The sequence below is a fragment of the Uloborus diversus genome, chromosome 2 (assembly GCF_026930045.1).
Source record: "Uloborus diversus isolate 005 chromosome 2, Udiv.v.3.1, whole genome shotgun sequence".
Lineage (NCBI taxonomy): Eukaryota > Metazoa > Arthropoda > Arachnida > Araneae > Uloboridae > Uloborus > Uloborus diversus.
In genome coordinates this window covers 57,297,111-57,313,582 of record NC_072732.1, presented here as the reverse complement: position 1 = coordinate 57,313,582, position 16,472 = coordinate 57,297,111, and the positions used below count along the sequence as shown (strand labels likewise).

Genomic DNA, 16,472 nt, shown 5'->3' with positions numbered 1-16,472 from the left:
GTTAAAATCATGGAATTTATAAGTTTTAAACGAAATTCTGTGCTTTTTAAGAGTGTCTTGGGTCAAAAAGTTGAATGCTGAACCCTATTCTGAATTTTATTTTATTTATTTATATTTTTGTTAAAACTATTTAAGTATTGTACAGAAATATATCTAGTATAATTTAACATAATGTAGAATGGTAGATAAATATCGATACTTGAAAGAGCGATTCCCCCCCCCCCCACCAAATATCATAAAAAAAAATCCAGAATGATTTTCTCGACGTAGAAGGGGAAAACACTCAACTTTAAGTTTTTTTGATGCAGTTTGTGCCGTCTATAAATTCTAAAATTTCGTTTTAACAATTTTTTTTTTTTTTTTTTTTTTTGCAAAATTTTTTGATTTTTTCACAAAATTAATTCATTTTTCACAAAATTATTTGATTTTTCACAAAAAACGGACCCTGTGAAAAATCCTGGACAGACCCCTGATATGCCAGACAAAATGTTCCCATCAAGTAATAAGTTAAGAAGGTTATAAAAACGTTAGAAAGCACAAATAGAAGTCAAAGTTGCAGAAATATCTCGGGGTTAAAATGAACGTCTTTTCAATGTAAAAAAATTAGCTGATGGATGATAACTTTTCGTAATGTACTTCATTTTATAACCTTTCTCTCCCTTTTCGTTCCCTTTTGGGAACTTTAACCCCGAAAAAGTCTGCATCACATTGTTATTCGAACAATTTTAAGTGACTTAATTTTTAATTTATGTTCTTCTCAAACATTTGTGAAAGAGTTTTAAGTTTGAAAAAACTCACCAGGAATTTGGACATATAAAGAACTAAACGCCGACAAATATATGACAGACATGCACCATAAAAAGAAATTTCTAGTTAATTTTATTTCCTTCATCATTACAATAAAGTAACTTTAACGAAGGAAAGCAAATGTATTTCAAAATTTCAAACACATGAAAACACGTAAATCTCCAGAAGAAGCCTTTCACCGGAATTTTCTTGAAATTGATGCCACAGCATTTAAAACCCCCATCAAGTTTCGTGTTGACGTGTTTGGCGGTTCCCGAGTTTCATGTTTCGTATTAAATTTCACTGTGCAGAAACTATCTTTAATGAAACTAATCAATGCTCTAAATTCACAATAGCAATCTTTGGTGATATTTTTACTAACATTAGCAAATAAAATACAATATTTAATTATTTATTGTAACTGCGGTCACGAGTTTCGTTTTTAACTGCAGCTAATTGAGCCGGCAACCACCTGGTTAAATAGCCTGACTATTTTACATGAGAAGAAAATACAGCGTTCTTATTGGCTGAACTGAACTGATCACGCGGTCATTGTACCCTGGCAGAAGAGAAATCTCGCCAAACGTCAGGTAAAGTTGTCTTCTAAAAACAGTAAACATGCGGGCAGTGCAGTAAAAGCAATATTGTCGGTCGGTTCACTGTCGATGTTGATGGTGAAATTTATTTTTGTTGATTAAGCGCGGTTTTACATGTTATTTCAGTTTTAAAAAAACTGCATTTTTGTGTTAAAATTTAATACTTCAAGATTTCATTTGCTGAAATTACGCCAAAATTTGTAAGTTTCTTTTTTGTCAGAGTAACATTTTTCGTCTGCTCAGTTGAAAAGAAAAATAATTTTGCACAGTTAAAAAACATTTCTCTGTTTATACTTATTCTGTTGTTTAGAAAATACTGCATCGAATGTTTCCAATTATTTTTTGGTTTTTCTAGATTTTTTATGGATTTCTTTCTTCCTACATTTGTCTCAATCAGTGAATAGGCGTGTCTTATTGATATAATCACAGAAGTATGATTCATTTAGTTGGTTTTTGGTTTCCTATTCCCATAATTCTTATGACAGGCAGTAGCGAATTCTGAGGAAGGGAGGAGGTGTGCCCCGAAATATTTGGTTTTTTACTATTAACATAACACAAATTTAATGTTAGAGTATGAAACCCCTGATAAAAAAGTGACAATATTTGAAGGCGTATAATTAATCTTATCTGAACAGAACAATCCGAGGGCTATGCATAATACAAATTAAACACAAAACACTGAATCTGTTGTGTTAAAAATCCAAATATGTATCCAGTAAAATGTTATCCCACGAGATAAAAACAAACAATTAAAACTGAATTAGTTACTCATATTGATGAAGCTAAGAACACGAATAAATTATTTGCTGATAAATGTATTTATCAAAATAAATTACATCAAAATTTAATTTCGGTCTGGACTCATCCAATCATTCTTTTCAAGAGTTTTTTGGTTTTACTTGTGCAAACTTAATACCAGTTTTCATATATGTTAAAAACAAAGGTGTCATTCTTTCGATCAAATATTTGTAAGTTTTAGGGGAAAGTCCCCTAATACTCAACAACATCAAAAATCGTTCAGAATTGCGTTTTTGGAGCTTTAATTTCTAAAAAGTGTTGGCCCTAATATTACAAAATATGGCCTTACAATTGTATTTTAAGTTTAACAAAATATTCGGGCAAGGGTTCCCTTACCGCCTATCTTTAATGTCACAAGCAATGGGTTTTTAAACGACGCTTACAAAAAATATAAGTGGTATAGCCCTTGAATGTAAAACATTGCTTAAGTTTTTGGACCATAATTTTGAAAAAAATTCCTGGGAAATGCTTCAGACCCTCCTTTCCATAAAATCTTCACAGTTTAAAGTTGCGTTTTTGCAACTTAAATTTCGAAAATTTGCAGGGTTGACAAAGAATTGATTTCAATCTATTTTTTGCAAAAATCAATCAGAAACGGTCTCTGAGCTCCCTTCCTTTCCTTAACGTCAATAAACATGGCATACAATCATGTTTTTAAGGCTTCAATTTCTAGAATTTTCCACTGAGACCTTTCTATCTCCCTACCCCCCCCCCCCCCCCCTCCCATAGCATCTGAGAAGAAAGCATAGCAAAGAAAGTATAAAAATGCGTTTTTGAAACTAAAAGTTTAAAAATTTCGATCGCCCCCCACCCTCCTTTTTTATCAGATCAAGAAGAAATTTTTTTTTTGCTTTTTGCTTGCCCACTAAAACTTTTTCCGGTTACGTCACAGAACACGGGCAGATTTCCAAGAAATTTCGAGGGAGCTAGACATAAGAGATGTGTCTTTTGTTTGATTCTAAGCAGTTATTTTCTGAGGAATTGTATCTGCTTGAATGATACAAAGGAAATGAATGTTTTGGAGATAGAGAGGAATATTTTCATGCCCTTGGAAAAAATAGAGAATCATTGCAATGATTTTTTATTTTGTGTGTCTATGACTGTGCATCTGTGGTACAGGAATGAGGGAGCGCCTTGGGGCGTCCAATCATTTCATGGCACCTGGGGCGGTGCCCCCCCCCTTTGGATGGCCCTGAGTAAAGGAAAACTTGATATGTCTTTCACTCTAAGCTACTCTTAAATTATTTGAAAGAAACTAATAACTTTTCACATTGAAAAAGATATTTCTTGCAACATTAAAACACATCACTTTAAAAGATAAAAAAATACCTTTTTGCTAAAAAGTAGTGTAAGAAATAACTTCAAAAAAGCACAAATTGCTGATTATTGCAGACACATGTTTCGGCGTTACAAGGAACGCCTTTTTCAATGCAAAAAGTAATTAGCTTATGGATGAAAATACATCCGACAAAAGAAGCTCGTTACTTTTTGCATTGAAAAAGGCGTTCCTTGTAACGCCAAAACATGTCTGCAGTAATCTGCAATTTGTGCTTTTTTGACGTTGTTAATTCTTACATTACATCACTTTATATCTTGTAATATTTATACCTCAGAATGTCTCTTTTAACAATCATTGTTTGTAACTTTTCAAATCATTTTACTAACAAATAACAATATTTAAAAGCACAAAATTTGCAAAAAATAAAAGGGGTGCACTCATGCTGTAAAAAGCAGTGAAAAGCTTATAATTCTTGATGACGTCCAACACGTTTTTTTTTTTTGAATAAGAAAAGGGATTTCTTCTAACCTTGAAATTTCTTGCAAATTTGCATTCTTAACATGTTTTATATGTTTTCTTTTTGCTCAAATGTATTAAAAAACATTTTTAAAATGATTCTTGCTGGCAATATCCATAATTAAAATCTAAATTTTAGCAGGTACAATTATTTTTCATCATTTTTTTTCAGTTTTCTTGTTGAAAAATATCTCAGTCTTACTAAGATGTGGCGAGACAGGATTGGAATTTTTCCAATAAAAATCATATGGTAAATGATTAAAATCTGGCAACAACTATTAATCCCTGTTCATTTACTGGAAAACAGTTTTTTATTATCTTTAACTAATAAAGCATGAGGCAGTAGTAGCATACATGAACTTTAGTGCACCCTCAGGCAGGATTTATAAGTTCGCCCTCCTCACCCCATACAAATTTTAAATTTTAACATATGGTTATTTTTCAGTGTGCTACCCAGTGGCGGCTCGTGCCTTAAATTAGTGGGTGGGCCTGCAGTTATGTTTATGGGTCATTCTTCAAAAAGTGTAACTTTTCTGTCACACGGCTTTTACAGTAAAAACTTTAGGGAACAATTCATTTAACGATGATTTTTAATGTCATCAAAAATATATCTATTTAAACCTGACAACAATTTTTTAATTTTTTTTTTATTTTTTTAGAAAATTGTTGGTTCACAACCTTTGTGGCGTGTCATACACTTTGTGCGACTGTTTTTGTTGCTTAATAACTTGTTTAATTAAAAGCAGTGATGTTCCCATCAATTTTCCTGAGAGTATACTCCCAGTAATCTACTAAGCACAATTTGTGTAATGTGAACATATACATAGTACAGTGGCGTAGCTAGATCCGACTTTCGGGGGGGGTTACTTCTTTTATATATATATATATATATATATATATATATATATATATATATATATATATATATATATATATATATGTATAATCGCTTGGATTTTTTTCCTTTTCTTCTTTTTTTTCTTTCTCTTCTCTCTTCTTTTTCTCTTTTTTTTTTGAGACTAACTTTTCGGGGGGGGTTTTGTCCCCAAAACCCCCCCCTTAGCTACGCCCTTGACATAGTATGTCATAATATGAAAATTTATGATTTTTATTTTTTTTATTTATGAGTAAAATAATTGGAACTTAGCTGGGCCATTGTTTATGGTTATTTCTAGAAAGTAACAATTTCTTGTAAGAATGAAAAAAAAAATAGAAAACAAAAGGTTTCGAAATTGAAAAATATTTGCGTTCAAAAGTTACGTTTTCTGGAGAATGACCCTTATATGTTTACACAGATAAAATGATGAAAACAATGGTTGGTAAACTAATGCTGAGGAACATAAAATGATACTTAAATCAGTTAATATAAACTTCGGATAGCCCTACAAAATTATACCACTTGATTTAATACTCCCAAACCTGTTTTTGTGCAGTGGATAAGAACCTCGTAAAAACAAATTGTTCGTTTTAAAGATAACTTCATTCATTTTAAAAAACATAACTTCATTCATTTTAAAAAACATTTTGTCTGTTTCATAAATAATTTCATCAATTGAGTCCCAATCTGATTGAAATTTTCATATATCGCGGGAAAAAAAATCACACAAAAAAATTGTACAAAAAGAAAGACCGCACAAAAACAGGTTTGTGTGTACATAGATTATACAGGGTGTTCCGTTTTAACCAATAAAGACCTTTTTTGCAACCGTTTGTCCAAGATGCATACTTCTAATTGCAAAAATGTTCAAAATCAGGTGCAAGGTTAAGGAATTGAAAGTTTGAAGCAAAAATAAGAATGAGTCAAATGATACAAAATTCAATTTTTTTTACGGGCCCTAGGTTCTCCAACTTATATTCAGGGAAGTCATCACCATTAAAATGTAATTCCAACACAAAAAGTTTGACAGCACGACCAATGTTCATCCAGCAGCGTTTCGTGACTTACACCACTTCACACCCTAACATCTATGATAAAACACGACCTTATTAAGGCCCCTGGTGGTGCTGGTTATAAAATCCTTTCTGTGATTATCACTGAGCCAAAACTGACTGGTGACCCAAGAATTACTCGTTGGAACTTAAAAAAGGCAAACTGGAAGCAATATGCAGAGTTAACAGATTCTCTTTTAGGAAACTGTCCTTTGAATGAAAATATTGATAAGGCCCTTGACCAGATTGTTTTCACAATTTTGGAGTGTGCCAATGTTTGTGTCGCTAGGGGTCATATTAAAAATGCAAAACCTTTTTGGAATGATAAGCTTCAAGACCTTAAAGAAGATAAAGACAGAGCAAGAGCTGAAGCGGAATCTACTGGCCTTATGGAGGATTGTATTGCTTTAAGAAAAAGCCAAGCTATTTTGAAGAAAGAGATTCTAAGAGCAAAACGCTCATCTTTTGGCAAGTTTCTGGAGGGCATTGACTACCGAAAAGACGGACCAAAGGCCTTTAGATTTTTACCTGCGTTAAATGGTAAGCACACATAGCCTTGCAAACAACCTTTGAAAATTGGCACAAGAACTTTGATCTCAGAGCAAGATATTGCTAAGGGGCAATTCCATTGTGACGGGTGTGACGTTGAGACGCTATTTTTAAGAGTTGTATCCGAGTTTTACCCAATTAATAACTTAGTAAACACCAACAAACTTTTAAATGATGTTAACCTATGCATTTGCTTAAATAATTAAGCTAAAATGAAACTGTGGAAGTTTTCAATTTTTTTAAAACAATATTTTAAATTTTGTGACGGGTGTGACGTTTTCGGGACATGAGTTTTCACTTACCTTTGCATTTGTACAATTTCCTGTGAATTTAATGTTTCATTTCTGTAGCATTTTTTTATCTATTGAATGAGATTCAGATGAAACTTAAAACACAAGATTTATAGTACAATTAAATTTTTTTACCTCGTAGGAATTTTTTTTCTGGCGTGACAGGTGTGACAGAATTTGTGACAGTGTGCCAAGTTGTGAATTTGAGAAGCAAATTTTTGAAGACCAGTGATCAGTACAACTATTAAACTGGACAATACTTAACATATACTTAAATTTTATTGGAAATAACACCTATATAAACATACATATAACTGTTTTAGAACTTTCACTAGCCTGTACTTGTTACAAGAGCTTGTGGAGCAACTTTTTAAAGAAGAGTACACACAAACAGAAGAGCACATACAAATAGTGAGCTTGACAATAGTTAATATATACTTACATTTTATAAGAAATTAAATCCTATAACTATATGTACCATTGTTTTAGAACTTATACTGGCCTCTACTTGTTACAAGGGCTGGTGGAGCAATTTTTTTAATAATTACCGATATTTTTCCAGATGAAATATATAATGATCTTTTTCTGGCAAAATCCAATGGGATCCACTAGCCTGCATATATTTTAAACTTACTTCTTCTTTCGTGATGTCAATGTCCAAAACAGTAGCATAATAAAATTTATTTATGCAGTGCTTCGTACTGCTGCCTGTAGTGGTAAGTGAAACCAAAACAAAATCACCAATTGTAAGCTCAGGTGGTTGTAGGATCCTGCTAGGAGGAAGATCTACTGTTTTTGAGTTGAAGTGACAGCTATTTTTTTTCAATGTAGACTTAGCAATCTTTCCTATTAAAAGATTTGTAGAATCGCACACCTGAAAGTGGTGAAACGATTTTATGCCTTCTATTGCGATACATTTGTCCCATCTTGATGACAACATTGCCTTTGAGCTGTGACGTAAAAAGATGTAATACCTTTTATCTTGACAGCACAATTGAAAAAATCAAGAGCAGAATCTATGATTACTTGTCTCGATTTAATCATACACCAAACTTTTGACTTTATAAGCCCCCCAATGCATCAACTGCCCCTTTTCCATGTGAAGTGGCGAGAAAGTTCCACTCGCAGGACAATTTAAAATCTTCTTCAAAAAAGCACAAGTTTGAAGCATTATATTTGTTTTTAAATTGTGCTGATGAGCCATCAGAAAATATTTTTACTTTTTGCAGTAGATGAAACTCTGTTTTCAAACTTGTTAAAATAACATTCAAATAGGCCCATACAGCACATTTGTCATGCTGTAGTTCATCACTAACAACTACAATGGAGCGAATCACGTTATCTTTTAACCACACGCAGCATGTGAATAGTGTATTTTCTGGCTGAGCCCTGTGGGCACTTTGAATTTCATCTTGAGCAATTGTAAGATAATTTTCTGCGAAATCTACTTGTAGCACTGCTTCACTGTCCCCAATATTATTTTTACTCTCTTCAAAATAGCTTGATTGCGCTGTTTTTACAAAGCAATGTAGCTTATACAAAGGCAGCTGCTTTCAGCTCCTTTAGAGCATCTAGAACCGAACAATTAGTCTCTACTACTTTTTAACCGACTTCAAAATGGAGGCGGTAATCAGTTCATACCGTATGTATGCTTTTTTTTTTTGTCCACTCACAGCGTCTCACCTAGTGAACCGATTTTGATGATTCTTTTTTTAATGCATAGGGGATGGGTCAACTTAGGTCCCCTTACTTTGTTTGACCATATTTGTTCTTTAGAAAAAAAGTTATGGGCAAAAAACAGTAAATTTCATTCAATTTCCTTATTAAATGATTAAATATGAAACCCATTGTTATAAAAGTTTGGTGCCAAATCAGAGAATGGATATTTTGGGTGTGAGGTATACTTCTAATAATGATATCCCGTAAGTTCTCTGAAATTGTATGTAGAATTTCATGTTAAAAAAAAAAGAAAAATGCTTGCACAATTTTGCTTAATTGATTTAAAATTCTCTTAAACAAACATGATTCATTTTAGCGACGGTGGGTACAAAAATTCATTTGCTTTCTTATCTGTGACTCATGCAAAATAGAATTGTATTGATACTGGTGCTCTGTTTTTTTATACAGTGCTCCAAACATATTATATGCTACACTTTTTTGAAATTCCTATATATTTTTCTACAAAACTCCTATATTTTTCCTTTTAAACTCCTATATTTTCCTTTTAAACTCCTATATTTTTCCTTTTAAACTCCTATATTTTTCCTTTTAAACTCCTATATATTTTGCTATCAAACTCCTATATATATTTTTTTAAACTCCTATATATTTTTCCCCGCTTGCTATGAGCCCTGTATTTACCTATATCTTTCACAGAAATTTCCTCCAAACCTAGTTCAAGTGTTCAGGTGTATTCTGCAGATAACGTATCAGTCATTAGTTCGTTTATTTCATTTTGATATTTTGACTTTCTCTTTTTATTATATTTCAAGCATAGTGTGAGAAAAAATAGAGATGTTACAGCTGTTTTACAATTTTTTCATTTAAAGAACAAAATAATTTAATACTAAAAATAAATGCAGTACAACATAAATATTAGCATAAAAATACTTGATCATTCCTTTTTCAGTAAAATGTGTTTGGAGATTACGGTTTATGTTTTTTAAAAAGAAAATCATCACCTTTTGATACCACCTTATTTTTTTTTTGCAAAATGCGCAATTACTAGGGGATTTACCCTGCCCTCGGATAAATACCCAAAAAAATATTGACTTTCCCATCCTACATTACTATTTGCGTGTATTAAAAATAGTTTGAATAAATTTTCATCATAAAGTACCGAGGAGCAAATGCAAAGGAGCAAGGCAACAAAAAACAATATTTGATTTTTTTTTTTGCTTATTAACTTTATTTTGCTGTAAAAACTGTTTCTATGTTTGCCACGTTATCACTTAAACAGCAATAAAAAAAATAAATAACATCATAATCTTAATTTTCATTTTATTTCAGTTTATTCTTCCAAACATCCTTCATGCTCCTTTTTTTTTTTTTCCTTTTGTATATGACTAACCAAGATTGTGATTTTGAAATCTTGAAGTTCATCATTGAATTGCTTATACTTCTCCAATTATGACATTGAACAGAAAGATTCTTTGTTTCACCATATGTTTCTTTCATAATTTCATCAAATCTTTCAATAAAAAATATTATAAACTGTGTAATACATATGTATGCATCAGTTTTACCAATTATTTCATATTTAGATTTTTAAAAAATATTTCCCATTCACATTTTGCATTTTTTTGTAAAATACCCAGTTTTTGGGTATTTACCCAGGCCTTGGGTAAATACCCAAAAAATATTTACCTACCCGCTGGGTATTTACCCAATCCACATCACTACCTCAAAACAATAAAAAGTAAAAATCCTTTTACTTAAAAGATTAGCAATCAAGGTCAAATCTAAAGCAAAATTTATCATAAAAAACAATGGTACTTCGTTGTGAACGAACTGCAGTCGGATGAATTATGTAGGCTCATCTGTGCTTTCAAAGTTTTTTGGCGGAGGGGGGAGGGACAATGAATTCAGCTCATTTTAAAGGAAAAAAGCATCAAAATACAAGCAAAAATGCCTAATTGCATTATGTTGTCAAAATCCAGCGGGGTCAATTGCCCCCCCCCCCTCTGCCCCCATTGATTGCCAAGTGATGGGCTTGAATGTAGGTAAATTGAAAATTCAGACATTTGGGGTGTCATGAAGATAATCATGCATCCTTCAACAAGAATATTAGTGAACGATGAATGAACTAAAATGAAATTAGTAGTTACGTAAAGTAATTTTGAAGCTAAGTCAGCATTATTTTAAACAAGAAATAAATTTTGATTTCCTGGAGAAGAAAACTCAAGGAAATAAATATTTCATTATGGAAGCAGTAATAAAAAGTGTTACCAACATTTAAAATAATTAGCCTTAGTAAAATCAAACCATAAACATAAGATGGTTTGATAAGAAAGACGATAAATCACCATTTGGTAATGGCATGTTAAAAGTAATAGAACCTTTATTCTAAACCCAACGACGAACTGAATTTACAACACCAGTTTTCAAGAATTCTAAGTTAAAATCAACATTAGAGGCAATACAATGACAAAATAACCCCTTTTTGTCAAAAAAAGTTTGGGCAGAAAGTTTAAACATTTTCTTTAGAAGAAATAACGTTAGAAAGGGAATTTTTTCTCAAAACAGCTAAATTGCCGCTAAGTCAATATTTTATTTCAAATAGTATTTGATGGATATTAGAAAATCCATATTAGTTACACAGTTAACTATTGGGTAGATCAACAAAACGGTATAGAACCAGTGGTCAATCTGCCATAGCCGACTATTGGAAATGCATAAAAATTCAGTACCCAATGGTCGGCCACCCCTATAAAAAATAATTGAGTCAAGGAAGTAGTTTATTTTTCAATTGAAACGTAATGTTACACTCTCCATTAAAACATAAGTAAAAGCAAATTTACATCTGATTGAAAAGAATAAGGGTACTTAACATTTAAAGAGGAAGTGTCTTCTTAAGAAAAAAATAAGCAGAATCGCAAACTAGGATGATGGGTACACCATTTAAAATTAAATAACTCATTACTACTTTATAAAACGTACTTACAACTTCACTGTTGTTGGATGGTAGTTGGGGACAAGTGAAGGAATGTGGGAATGCATCATATCCGATTTTGAGTTATACATATCTTATTTATAGGCAGTTTTATGTTTTTCTGGCCGATTACTGGAGCACTTACCCTACTTAATGTTTCAAAATTTAAAATTTTTTGTTTGGCAATAAAACATTTAAACCTGGTGTCTTAAACAGTGAAGTGTATAGTTTGAAAACCAATTTCATTAAGCAACCCTTAAAATCGACTACCAAAAAGTGGAGAATTTAATTTGACCATTATTAGTTAGTTTGTTTAGTTTCAGGGTATAATAAATTGCCAAACATCGGCTAAACTAATGCTTTTGAGTTTTTTCTAGCCAATTGTAATCAGAAATAGCCAGCGGTTGGTGGTCCCACGAACCACTGATTTTTTTCTAATGGTGGTCCGAGGCAAGTTTCACTGGTCTGGGACCAGTGGACCAGCACTAATTTCTAACACTGTTTAAAAGTTTAAATTTTCTTTTAAAAATTATCAGTTTTATATTTCATGTATTTGTTCAACAATGCTCTAGCATTTATTTCATTTGTGATGCAAAAAATATTTAAATTTTTAGTAACATGCATGATCTCTTTCAGGAAATATATTTTTACTTTCTAACACAGCTGGTATATTCTTGCATGTTGGAGGAATCAAGCCTTATCATTCCAGGGAGGAAGATTCTAATACTCATAGCTTTGTGTTGGATTATTGTACCAATTTCATGTTCTTATGGAGACAGATCAAATTTATTCCAAAGCTGTATGCATTGGTGTGGTATTAAAAACTGCTCAAATACTTCCAGTTTGGCTTATTTCAAGGCAACACGACCATGGTATCTAACTTTACTGCAGTGGGAATGTTGGGACGAATGCGATTATTATTGTATGTGGCATGCTGTAAAAATATTTCAGCATAATGGTCAAGTTGTACCGCAATTTCATGGGAAAGTAAGTTGAAGTACTAATCATTTATTTTGCTAAAGACTTTATTAAATGCAAGTGTAATTCTGTTTTCCTCTTGATAAACTTTTAGACAGCAGTTTCCTTTGTATAATTTTTGATTGAATATGTTAAAAAACCGTGATAGTAATGCATAAATGACAGGCACGTGTGTTTTCCTAAGCAGCTGTAATGTATCCAATTGTCTTTATACTATTACTTATACTTTATAATATTTGTCTGTAGTAAATCTGTTTTCGGAGTAAAGCGGGTTAATTCTAGTAACTGCCAGGGGCGTGCAAAAGGGGGGGGGGAAGGGGAGATAGGGACGTAACTAGAGGGGGGCAGACAGGGCTTGTGCCCAGGGCGCAAGATTTTAGGGGCGCTGAACTGACAAAGTAAATGCTCAAATTAATTTAAAAAAAAAAAAAGAAAAAAAATTATTAGAAGTCCAAAAAAAAAACTCAGTGCGGACGAGGCAGAAAGCTTGCATGGTTTAATGTGGATAAAGAATGGTAGAGGTAGATCGAAAAAGAGTGAGGAGGGTGCAGTAAACAGCATGAAAGTATTTTCTTAGAGTGACTAGTACCTGTTCTTTGGTTATATCTTATTTAAAGAACCTGCCTCTCGGAGGAGGAATATAGAAACAAAGCTATGCGAAGTACAAAACAACTGAAATGCTCAAATATCATTTTTCTACAATTAAACGTCATAAAAGCTGCCAACATGATGTCTTCCTCTCATTTACAATGATGAGAGCTTGTCTACTCCACTGGCCTAAGGGAAAAACGTTACACTGTTCCATTGGCCTAGTTTAGTTTACAATTTTTCTCATTCTTGGTGAAAAATCTCGTACTATAATAATGGAGATTCAATTTAAATTGCTGCCCAGTTTTCTTTAGAAAATACTACGGTATTTAGAGATAAATTTAGCTAAAATGAGAAATTTTAGACTTAGTTTCGACATGTTTTTGCCACCCACACAATATTTTAAATATGCTTAAATCATCTACTTCAATTAATGTGTTAGAAATCAACTATTTTTTACACCTCTCAAATTTTGCTTTACTACTTTTGATGCATATTTATATTTACAGTAGAAACTCGTTTATCTGGCTCCCGTTGATCCTGACCTCCGGCTTATCCGGATCAAATTTGTAGAGTTAAAAAATATATTCACTAAAAGGATAATTCCTAAATTGATTGCAGTAAGAACAAAACTATAAATGTGCCAAATATTCGCTTATTTTGATTAAATACACAACTGCTATAAGTCGTGCAATAAATTATAGGCATCTAATGAATTACGTGACGTATTTGGAATGTCAGCCTGACACCACTGCAGCTGAACTATTAATGACCAAGTATTTGCAAATTAGAATCCTGTGTAATTTTGCTGCAAAAAATCGTTTTTCGCTGCTAATAAAAGATTGCGAATTAATTACTGCTTATTATCCGTACTATCCGGATTTTTGTTTATTCAAATTGCCTTCGGTCCAAGTTAGTCCAGATAAATAAGGTTGTACTTTAAATGGAAATAACCTGAAAAGAAACTTACTGTGTGTGAAAACATGTAATGTTAATATGTTTAAGGTTTGTGTTTTTTAAAAGAGGTTAGTAGAAAGAGTTTTGATTTCAAGCACATTAGGTATCTGTTTTTCTAAAAAATGTTTTTCAGATGTATACTAAATACCAGAGTTGGGGAACGTGCATCCTTTATAAAAATTAGCTTTTTTAATAATTAATTCTAACTATACAGATTGCGACAATTTAAAATGTGTTGAACATAAAATTTTCAAGATAATATTTAAATAAGATAATCTGTTCGATTAGAGCTATTGTAAGTTGTCGGATTAAAGTTTATATACTAAGTAGTAGCAATATTCAATTAATTTCACGTGAGAAACAAAAACAAATAGCCCACTAAATTTTTCATCGGAGTTGAAATTATTTCACACGTTTTTGCGACATATTGTTGAATACTGTTGTTTTTCTTACAAATTTCTTCACAGTAGTATAATATAAATACTTAAAAATAAATGATTGAAAACATTTCTGTTTTATTGTTTTCATTTGAAGTAGTAATTTTAAATTCGCATCTCGATACATTTATTAAAAAAGTAACGTCAAAGAAATTCTGAAAAGATGCCTGTGGTGGGCCTGCGTCCAGGAGACCTCAGAGCACCTACAGTCTTAAAATTTTGTACAAAATTACTTCGTGCCCCAAGGATTTTAACCTGGGGTTGTTTACTTCAATTTTCTAATTAGTTTTTTCTTTTTTATTGTATTTTTTAAGCTAAAATTTCACATAAATTGCCTTTAAAGGGATGAAAGATTTCTCACATCCCTTAATATTTCATGTTGTTCCAAAAAGATTTTTTCTGCATCAAATAAAGCTTGTAACAATTTTATCAATAAATTAGAACAGCAGGTATAAGGGTTTCTATTTAAGCAAAAAGTCCTATGCCCAGTCCGGAGCTAAAGAGCAAAATGTATTACCACAGACCACGAACTTAAAAGCAGTTTTTCAAGCGTACAAAACTGCGGTTTGGCAATGCTCAGGAGCCCCTTTAGCACCAACACCTATAACTGTGCAAGTTGGTTCAAGTTAGTTTGGAACGAGGGTAAATGCTGTTCAAAGCGATTTTTTTTTTTTTTTGAAATATCATCCCATTTATGCATATTTCTATCAAATTATTTTTATATTTTCGGGTAGGAGTGGGATTATGTTCAAAAAATTATCTCCTCTCTTAAACTCTTATTTTCTATGGGTGAGAAAGGAAAATTTTCAATTTGTTCGAAACGGAACTCGTAACTTGTTTTTCAATCTGCTTCTTTCTGACAGACGATTTAAATCTTCGCGAATCAAATAAGGTTGCGAAGCAATCTTCGGGGGTTGGTATGCGTCAGCGAGCAGGGGGCAGAGTCACCTGATAAAAAAAATAATGCAACAAGTTGTTAATTACTCCCTAGTGGAAATACAAAATAGTTTTCCTTGAAAAACTTTGTATGTAAAATAATAAATAAAATATTTAATTTTTTTACCCACTATCGAAATTTTACAAAATGCAATCCAGTGATAAAACTGCATAAAAACTTATAACTACATGAAAGTCGCAGTTATAGTCTTATCAACACATGCAGTCTCCTTATCACTGCCTAATTTAAATTTATATTTTAAAAATAATATGTTTTTTTGTATTTTTTTTATGGGGGGATGGGGGGGGGGGGAGCGCCGAAACGAGGTCTTGCCCCTGCTCGAAAATGACCTAGTTACGTCCCTGAGGGGAGAAGGGGCACCTGTTGGCCTGCGCAAGAGGATGAAGGGGGCTTGTAAAAGGTATTTTTGACAGGACCCAAAATTTCTGTGCTCGTCCCTGGTTACTGCCATGTTGAATAGAAAATATTTTATGCAGCAAAAACAAATATGTAATACATAATTCTGATTAATTATAAAAATACATTAGAAAGACATGTAGAGTATTGCTCATTAGAGTGAACTGTAGAGCAGTTGTATTATTTCAGAAAGGCCACTTAAGCTATGAAAGCATGATGGGATCTAACCAGTGGTGTAACTACAGTGTTTGCCGCCCAGGGTGATTCCTCAATTATCCACCCTTCTGTTGGAAATAACTAATACATTAAATTGTCAAAGGTGTTAAAACTGAAACCATAAATCTAATTAAAGAAAAAAAAGACATAATTTCTATATACTTGCAAAAGAAAAGAAGGGGTAGGGATAAGGGCTCACTAATGGAGAAAACTGCTAAATTTAAGTCAAAAATTGCACTTTTAGGCAATTTTTAGTAAAATTAAGAGAAATGGAAGGTTAGGTTTGTTTTCGATTTTTTTTCAAAGTTAGTCTCTTTTAGTGTTTCTTTGTTGACGTAGGGTGTCGGCAGTCACCAAAAGGAAATTTTCTGAAATCAAAGTTTTAAAATGCAGCTTAGGCTAGTTTGAAGAAGTTAAGGAAATCAGAAATGGTTGGATACTCAATTCAAAAATTTTAAGCTCTGAAATATGCAATTTTAAACTAGCTTTGGCAACCCAATTCCAATTGCATGCATATTTTAATGCAGTTGTAGGCGTTAGGGAAGAAA

General features: G+C 32.4%; 2 protein-coding genes across 2 annotated transcripts in view; one reads left to right on the top strand and one right to left on the bottom strand.

Moving 5' to 3' along the window:
- Positions 1–974, bottom strand: part of LOC129217058 (lipase maturation factor 2-like) — a 64,901-nt gene extending 63,927 nt beyond the window's left edge. Inside the window, exon 1 of the mRNA XM_054851303.1 lies at positions 799–974. Within this exon, the coding sequence (XP_054707278.1) occupies positions 799–895 (97 nt within the window). The 5' untranslated portion in view covers positions 896–974. The remainder of the gene's footprint in view (positions 1–798) is intronic.
- Positions 975–1,413: 439 nt separating this feature from the next.
- Positions 1,414–16,472, top strand: part of LOC129217057 (post-GPI attachment to proteins factor 3-like) — a 36,306-nt gene continuing 21,247 nt past the window's right edge. The window contains exons 1-2 of the mRNA XM_054851302.1: positions 1,414–1,582; positions 12,031–12,381. Coding sequence (XP_054707277.1) covers positions 12,073–12,381 — 309 coding nt within the window. The 5' untranslated portion in view covers positions 1,414–1,582; positions 12,031–12,072. The remainder of the gene's footprint in view (positions 1,583–12,030; positions 12,382–16,472) is intronic.